Consider the following 9,193-nt stretch of genomic DNA (forward strand, 5'->3'; position numbering starts at 1 on the left):
GGTAATAACTCTTATTATGGGCAAGGCCCCAAATTTAAATTCTTTAAAAGAGAGGCAGAAGTTTCTCATGAGTCCACAGGGTCTCAATTGCTTTCAGCTCAAGATAATTCACATGCCAAAGTGGCACATCCTGGGGAGTTCAGTTCTGAACTCTTTCAATGCCAAAGAACATTTCAGAGTTTTGATGTTTGTTTTTAGTGTGTGCTAGAGAAGCTTTCTGAAAGACCAGATAGAGGAACTGCAGGCCTAGATAGTCACAGAGGGCTCTGCCTGGAACAGCAGGGCAGAGGCCAGATTTGGGGGCTAGTCCCTGCTACTTAGAGTTCTTAGAGAATGGTCAGCTCAAGAGTGTCACAGACGCCAGGGTCAATAAAAAAAGTTCCCTCAATTCTGCATTCTCTTCTAATAGTCCCTTCTTTATCTTTCCCTTCTTGGCATAGTTTCTCAAAAAATAGTCCATCTTCCCAGCCTCTACAGTTACCTGCACAGTACCTTGCAACATATATTTTGTCCTTATTAGTTAGGGTGAGTAATCTTAGTTGCTGTAACAAATAAAACCCCCAAACTCAATGGGTTAGCACAACAGTCCATTACGGAGAAGGGGAGCTCTGTCTCAAGCAGCATTCTGAATTCTCCAGTAACACTTAATTCTATGTGACAATGATAATAGATGAGAGAAGAAAGAGGATGTAAAGAACTTCACAGGTTTTAGGAGCCAGATCTGGAAGTGGTGTACATCATTATGTCTGCCTATACCTCATTAGCTAGAACACAATCACGCAGCCTCATCTAACTACAGAATAGACTGTGGAATGTAATCTGGCTGCCCAAGAGCAAAAGGAAATGGATTTGTGAATGTATAGCATCATCTCTGCTACATGCCCCTACTGAGAAACCTAATGACCATTTCCCATCATTTTATTGAACCTCCCAATTATCTGTGACTGTATTAACCATTTCATCACCCTTATGTGTGAGGCTTTGCTGTTTCAGTTCTCCTCTCTTTTGTATTATTTATGTAACTAACAAATATTACAACACATGCCAAGTACTAATTGCTTTATAAATATTAACTTATTTAATCTTTATCACAATGAAAGTATGTGTTATGAGGTAGGTACTTTTATTTGCCCCATTTTACAGATAAGAAAACTGAGTCACAGGAGTAACTTGCCCAAGGTCACACAACCAGTAGGTGGCAGGAGCCAATTTTTTAATTCAGTCAGTCCACCTTGAGTTTCTTTCGAACCACTGCACTATGCTGCCTTTTTTCTCTTTTGCTTCTCTTTATCACTCCCCTGCCATAACTAACCCTCAGTTGGTTTACAAAAGCTTCTTCTCATTTTTTGTGCTTCAGAACGATGAATTGCAGGCCCCTGAAGACCCTACGCTGTCTCTCAGTGCCTCCGCTCTTCAAGTAATTCTCATTGTCTGGAATGCCCATCCCATCTCTCTTAAAGACACTCTTCAGGTGTCACCACCTCCAGAAAACCTCAACTTTCCCAGGTTGAAGTGCTCCGCCCTCTGCCCTGCCCCGCGCTTTTGTGCTATCAAAAGCAGGCCTTAAGAATAAACCAGGCTCCGCTTCCGGGCTGGCATGTTTTTACCAATCAGTCGGCCCAGAGGGAAAGTCCTTTCTGGGTCTCACGGCAACCAACTCCTACCCCCACGTAAGATGGAGCGCGAGACATCCCGCCTGGAGGACCAAAGGTAAGGCAGCAAGGAGGGCTTGGCCCCGCCCCTTTACCTCCTGCGCGCTGTACCGCTCCAACCCTCCGCGTTCCTTGCTACCCGCGAAGAAATGGTACAACCCGAGGGGCGGGTTCCTGAATGCTCGAGCAGTTCTGATTGGTCAGAGAGAGCCGTACCACGGCGGTAGCGGGGGAACTGGCCGTGGAGGGCGCGCGGTGAGCTAGGTGGTAGAGGGCAGCGTATCTTAAGACTCCAGCTCCCTCCTACGCTACGTCGTGTCAGGCCGCGGGAAGGGATGCAGTGGGTCGTGGGCCGGCGGTGGGCGTGGGCCGCGCTGCTCTTGGCTGCAGCTGCTGTGCTGGCCCAGGTGATCTGGCTCTGGCTGGGTACGCGGAGCTTCGTCTTCCAGCACGAAGAGATCGCGCAGCTGGCGCGGCAGTATGCTGGTGAGCGGGCGGGTGAGCGGGTGAATGAATGGGTGGAGGGCAGGGGGATGGGGAGGCCCGGCCGAGCTTGGGGGTTCTGGGGACGTCGTTCCCGAGTTTGGGACCGGTGCTGGCCCTGATTGTGATGGTCCTCTGTCCCTGCTAGGGCTGGACCACGAGCTGGCCTTCTCTCGGCTGATCGTGGAGCTGCGGCGGCTGCACCCAGGCCACGTGCTGCCGGACGAGGAGCTGCAGTGGGTGTTCGTGAACGCGGGTGGCTGGATGGGCGCCATGTGCCTTCTGCATGCCTCGCTGTCCGAGTATGTGCTGCTCTTCGGCACCGCCCTGAGCTCTGGCGGCCACTCTGGTCAGTTTGGGTGGCAGGCCGGACTGGGAGGCTGGGGCCCATGCCCTCTCTTCTGTTTGGCCAGGCCATGTGATGGCATGGATACCCTGATAGTCCATGTCCATTTGATTGTCCCGCAGGGCGCTATTGGGCTGAGATCTCGGACACCATCATCTCTGGCACCTTCTACCAGTGGAGAGAGGGCACTACCAAAAGTGAGGTCTTCTATCCAGGTGGGTAGAGAGGTTCTGTCAGATAAATGAGTTCTTTCATTCTGGGATGCCCATAGTTGGGGGAGAGAGCCATGGCATGAAAAAGGAGTGCTTTGAGGGGCCCTTCCCCTGGTTCCCTTACTCCTTAGATAAGCCACAGGTGGTTGGTTGAGGCCGGTGGGAAGGCTTTCCTCTGTCAAAAGGAAACAAAACATAACAGCTTCCTGTTAACCATGTCTAATTTTTATCTGCCAAGACACTGTTTTACTCATCCGATATTCCAGGAGTTGTTGGGGAGACTGTTGGGTAATCAGCGATGCTCTCATGCCCCCAAAGGCAAAGCAAACAGTTGTCTTCCTTTTTTATATAGTGAAATATTTTACATAAAAAGCAGAAGTTCGGACCTTCAAGTAACTTTGAGGTTGAGTGTTACAAACATAGCTAGCATTGTAATTGAACAGTTACATTTCTCAGAAAGCCTCACAAGTCTTATAACCACCCTTCTGTATCTAACAGGCTCAGCCCAAGTTTAGCTAAATTTCTACTTGACATGAGTGAGGTTTGGGAATACAGCATTCTGTGACTCCTGTACAGTAGCCCATGACCAGGTGAGGTACCCACCTTTGACTTCCCCCAAGAGAGGACATGAGCCAGGTGATGCCACAAAGGAAAATTTAGGAGTGGTCATCTTGGCCTCTTATCCCTCCAGATGGGTGACCTGGCCAGTGAGGTCAAGCTTTTGTCTTTCCTTAAGCTCCCTTTCCATTCCCTACCATGGGCCAGGGAGGTGGCAGCAATTAAAAGACAGGGCTAGGCTCCTCATGTGGGTGCTCCTCATCCCCCAGGGGAGACAGTGATGCATGGGCCTGGTGAGGCAACGGCTGTGGAGTGGGGGCCAAACACATGGATGGTGGAGTACGGCCGGGGTGTTATCCCATCTACCCTGGCCTTCGCGCTGGCTGACACAATCTTCAGCACCCAGGACTTCCTCACCCTCTTCTACACTCTTCGCGCCTATGCCCGGGGCCTCCGGCTTGAGCTCACTACCTACCTCTTCGGCCAAGACCCCTGACTATCCAGGCCTGAAGGAGGACCTGTGGATGAGCAGGAGTGGACAGGCTCGCCTACGTCCACTTGCTGGAACCCATGCAAACAGACAGGGACATACTCAAAACATGCAGATACTGAATTCTTGGTGTATGACCACAGCCATACATGCTTATACAACCAAACATAAAGACCTGTGGGAACCTATGGGACACATTCAGATACTGAATTCCACGTGTATGGCAGCATCATGCATTCACACCCATCCAGAGAGGGATTCTCATGTATACTAACTGGTCCAGACACATTCAAACACACAGAACACAAGCTTGACTCACTAACTCAGGCCTTTCCAGAACTTCCCCGCACCTGGTCAGGGCTTTAGAGTTAGGAGTCGGGGTGGTTATTAGCACTCTGCCTGGGTCTGACCCCTCAACCCAGCAGCAACGGAGGAGGGAGGTGAGGGAGAAGAGGAGCTGCCTTTGGAGGCTCCATTCACCTGCAGCTATGATGCCCTACCTTTGATCTCCCTGTCCTCACCATATGCCTTACCCTTGTTTTGTTCCCTTCTATGCAAGCACCCTCATGGCCTGTCCCCAACCCTCTGAGCAACCAAGTCAGCTAGGGAACCAGAATATGGAGAATGCTGAGGTCAAGATCCCTCCTATCCTGAAAGATCCCCTCAGGGGTATGGTGGGGAGGCTGGCCTCAGCACAGGCCCCAACCCTGGGGAGAGGACCTGGAGAGGTGGGCCTATGCCCAAGGGGCCATCTCTGGCCTAGCGAAGGCCTTTTCTGCACACATACCCGTCACAGCTTCCAGACACTGCCCTTGCTGCATTCTCTGTCCATCTGTCTCTCTGTTAATAAAGACCTGTTGAACAGTTCCATTTCTTTGTGTGTCTGAGCAGCAGGAAAACCTAACTCCTAGGGGGCCTCAGGAGGGCCTCTCCCTTGCTGTGTGAGAGTTTGTAAGACAGTGACTGTGCCCGAGAATCACATAGGAGGCTCATTGACTACAGATTACTGTACCCATTCCCTAGAGGTCAATTCTGAGTTGAGACCTTAAGATCGATATGTTTAATAAGATCCTCTCCACAAGTTTTGAATGCCACAGTTTAAGAAATAAAGGGCTGTACCATTTGTAACAACACGGATGGACAGAGAAAGATAATACCATATGACCTCACTTTCATGTGGAATCTAAAGAACAGAATTAACAAACAATAAAAATTCAGGGCTGGATGAAGTGTGTTATCTTGGTCTTCCCTACACTAGGGCCAGTCTGGAAGCAGTCCTGGGAATCCTGCCCTGGATCACCGCAAGGTGGCAGTGTACATCCACTTTTGAGTTGAAAGTTGTAGTCATTCTACAGCTGCTTTTTTTTCTGGGTTTCCAGGGTACCATCTCCACCCTCCCCACCCACCCAGGAGTTTCTCTTCTCCAGGACCTGTCTCATCTGTGAAGCATCCTGGGGGTGGGGGTCGAGCACACTATCCAGTGGTACCTGAGGTAGGTGGGGCTGGAACTAGCATGAGGCAAGAGAGGTGCCTCAGGTACACTCCCAGGGATGCTGCACATGCCCTCTTAAATTTTGTGCCCTGGATGCCTCACTTGCCTCACCCACTTCTTGGCCCTGCTCTGAGGTTGAGCAAGACTCAGGCCACTCTCACTTCTTAGGATTTTTGGTATGCTAAAAATGGAAGGAACATGTTTATAAAAATTGTGTATTCTAAAAACTTAACATTCTAATGAACAAAAATAGAAAAAACTACACATATAACCATTTGGAAACAAAAGTCTAAATTTGTGGCTCTGAATGAATGTGAGGCCCAGGTAAGATGGCCTTCTTCACACCCTACCACCACCACCATGTTGCCTGTGACAGGTCCTGGCTGGGGCCTCTCCATGGATCATAGGTTGCAAAATCAAGCCTCCAAGGATTTCTTCTACCCAGCTCTGCCTCTAGGCTTAGCCCACATCTATCAGGGATGCCCCTGCTCCCCTGTCATCTCTTCCTCCCTTTCACATAGGACTAGGCTCCTAGGCTCTTCCCTATCTCTGTTGCTAAATCTAGTGGTTATTTCTTAATTTTCACTTAACAGTCACTCTTAAAACGCTTGGTTTCCATACACTACTGTCTTGTCTCCTTTGCTAGATCTTTCTTACCTGTTCAATCGCTGACTTCTCAGAACTTAATCCTCAAACTTCTCTGTCTACACCCCTCCCAGATGATCTTAATCGTTCCAAGACTCTAAATACCATTTATATCTTCTTTTCCCCCCAGTTTTATTGAGATAAAGTTGACATAATTAGTTTACAGTATGCAACACAATGATATATGTATATATTGTAAAATGGTTACCACAGTAAGTTTAGTTAACATCACCTCACATAGTTACAAATTCTTTTTTTCTTGTGATAAGAACTTTCAAGATCTACACTCGTAGCAACTTACGAATATACGATATGATATTTTAAATACAGTCATGCTGTACATTTCATCCTCAGGACTTAATTTCTCTTATAACTGGAAGTTTGTACCTTTTGACTACCTTCACCCATATCCGCCACCCCAGGCCTCTGGCATCCACCAATCTGTTCTCTTGTTTCTGTGAGTATGTTTTTTTAGATTCCACATATAGTGAGAACATAGAATATTTGTCTTTCTCTGACTTATTTCACTTAGCATAATGCCTTCGGGGATGAATGGATAAAGAAAGTGTGTGTGTGAAAAATGGGATATTATTCAGCCATAAAAACTAGGAAATCCTGCCATTTGCAAAAACATGGATGGACCTTAAGGACCATCTATATATGGTGGCTCTTAATTTTTGTCTCAGCCTAAACCTCTGAGCTCCAGATATCAGCTTCTAATACCTGACTACTTCCGTCTCTACTTGACATCTCCACCTGGTTGTCCAATTAGCATCTCAAACTTAAAATGTCCAACACAAACTATTTCTCCCAGTCCTGCACCTCCTGAGGTCTTTACTATCTCAGTCAAGGATACCTCCATTTACCCACCTGCTCCCCTCCACCCCCTGAAAAGCAGTCTCCAAACCCTCAGACTGGAATTTCCCCAAGTTAGTTCCTCTTTTTCAAAGAGTAATCTTACCATCTCTCTCTCTCCAGGCCAAAAACCTTGGCTTCATCTTGGATACCTCTTATTCTCACATTCCATATTTAAGGCATCGATAGATCCTGTCACTTTTATCTTTGAAACATAGCCAGAATACAACCACTTCTTTTTACCTCCACTGCTACTACCCTGGTCCAAGCCGTCATCTTTTGCCTGTATTACTGCAATGGTCTCCTAATTTATCCTCGTGCTCACATCCTCTGCGGAGAATTTGCCACACAACAGCTAGACTCAGCCTTTCACTCTCTGCTCAGACATTTCCATTGCTTCCCATCTTATTCAGTCCATGTTACCCCAAGGCCCATGTTACCTCTGACCAAATATCTGAGCATTCACCTCAGCCACCCTGTTCTAGCCCAGTGGCCTCCTTGCTTTTCTTCTGACACATCAAGCAAACTTCCACCTTAGGATATTTGTACCAGCTATTCTGCCTGCAATTCTCTTCCCTAGGTAGCCCTTTGACTCTCTTCCCTCCTTCTATTCCTGCTCAGTGAATCCTTTTCTTAACATTTGTATAATAACAGCCCTTCTGTGGTGGTTTTAAAAACCTCCATAAAATTTCTGATATTCCTCCCTTTAAGAGGTGAATCCTAATTCCCTTATCCTTGAATGTGGGCTGGACTTATGTGTGCTTTTTTTTTTTTTTTTTAAGTTATGTACTTTTAACAAATAATATATGGCAGAAATGACAGTATGTGACCTTCAAGACTAGGTCATAAAAAATATTGGGGCCCCTTTAGTCTCTTGGGTCACTGCCGTGTTAGGAGGACACTCGGGTATGAGGTCCTCCCATGAAGAGGTCCACCTGGGGAGAACAGCCTCTTGCCAACAGCCATGTGAGTGAAGCATCCTGGAAGTGAATCCTCTCAACCCAGTCAAACCTTCAGAGGACTGCAGCCCTAGCCAACATTTTTATTACAGCCTCATGAGAGACAGTGAGCCAGAACCACCTGGCTAAGCCCCTCAAATTCCTAATCCACAGAATTGTGAGAAAATAAACGCTTGTTGTTTTAACCTGATAAGTGTGAGTGTAATTTGTTACATATTAATAGGTAATTAACACACCCTTCCCTTTCTATTCCCCCAACTCAGATTTATTTTTCTTCATTTTACTTATGGTCATTTGGCATACTATCTATTTCCCCTACTAGAATTATACCATTATGATAGTGACTTTATTTACTGCTGTATCCAACAACTAGAATTATACCATTATGATAGTGACTTTATTTACTGCTGTATCCAACATCCAATATCCTAGACATCCATTCATCCACATATTTACTGAGCACCTACTACTGGCATAAAGTAGGTGCTCAGTAAATATGTGGATGAATGGATGTCTAGGCCTGTCTGTCTTTGTGAGATGTAGGTTCAGATGGGGGCTATGTGCGGTTGTGAGAGACAGCCCTTCCTCTTCACAGATGAAGAGATAAACCAGGTTCCAATCAATCTCTTCCCCTCAGCCCTTTCCAGTTGTATACCTCCCGGCTCAGACCTCAAAGGAGGGTTTACTATGCTTGATTGGTTCTTTTTCTTTTAGGAGTATCTACCCAGTCCCTGGCCTCTCTGCTCCCCTCCACCCCCTGAAAAGCAGTCTCCAAACCCTCAGACTGGAATTTCCCCAAGTTAGTTCCTCTTTTTCAAAGAGTAATCTTACCATCTCTCTCTCTCCAGGTTCCTCCTCTTTGAGTAGCCAGGGGAAGCTGTGGGGAAAGAGCAAGCTGGGCACAGGAGTTCCACAGATCTCTACCCTCTCTCCTCTAGTCCTCCAGGGGGCCCCCAGAGCTTGTTTGTCTGCTTCTGTACATACATTGATTCTCCACTGTGCGGGCCTGGCTTCAGAGAGGGGTGAGCAGAGGCAGGGGCTTGCCTCTGCACCAGGAGAACTTACCACACAAAGCCCTATTGGAAGGGGCATCAGTACTGACGGTTGTTGAATTACCAAGGTAGGAATGGGGTCTGACCTTCAGCTCTGAAATCTAAGCAGAAGGGCTCTGAAGTGAGCCAAAGGTATGAACAGGACTGACCCTTAATGTGGCCAGGGATGAACTAAAGAGAACACAGACTTAGTGCCACAGTGGGAGCCAGGCTGGGAACAAGAGTGGAGGCTGGAGTCACCCACGAGATCTTGGTGAGATGGGCTGGTGCCCAGGCCAGGGCAAGCTGGGTCTGAAAGGAGGGGACTGATTGGGAGAGGGTCGGGGAAAGAGGAAGCAACAGTCACACCTGAATTCTGCCTCCTGGAGGAATCTTGACACTGGGAGGAATCTTGCCTCACTGAGTATGAGGTCGGGATTGTCCCCGGTGCTAAGTCTGGGTTTGACATA

The 9,193-nt window shown here is 47.6% G+C and overlaps 1 protein-coding gene across 3 annotated transcripts; it reads left to right on the forward strand.

Annotated features, from left to right (window-relative positions):
• Window positions 1-1,848: 1,848 nt before the first annotated feature.
• Window positions 1,849-5,504, forward strand: SIGMAR1 (sigma non-opioid intracellular receptor 1). 3 transcript variants are annotated; one of them, XM_039875510.1, is made up of 4 exons: window positions 1,849-2,138; window positions 2,284-2,484; window positions 2,604-2,696; window positions 5,000-5,504. In XM_039875510.1, exons 1-4 carry the CDS (start codon window positions 1,988-1,990, stop codon window positions 5,074-5,076), a joined length of 522 nt encoding a protein of 173 aa, XP_039731444.1. In that variant the 5' UTR covers window positions 1,849-1,987; the 3' UTR covers window positions 5,077-5,504. The 3 variants fall into 3 exon arrangements, with proteins under 3 accessions (XP_039731444.1, XP_039731445.1, XP_039731443.1); XM_039875511.1 differs by lacking the exon at window positions 5,000-5,504 and adding an exon at window positions 3,192-3,503; XM_039875509.1 differs by lacking the exon at window positions 5,000-5,504 and adding an exon at window positions 3,521-4,611 and having other exon boundaries at window positions 1,948-2,138.
• Window positions 5,505-9,193: the final 3,689 nt, after the last annotated feature.

The sequence above is a fragment of the Pteropus medius genome, unplaced genomic scaffold, assembly GCF_902729225.1.
Source record: "Pteropus medius unplaced genomic scaffold, Ma_sr-lr_union100, whole genome shotgun sequence".
Classification (NCBI taxonomy): Eukaryota; Metazoa; Chordata; class Mammalia; order Chiroptera; family Pteropodidae; genus Pteropus; species Pteropus medius.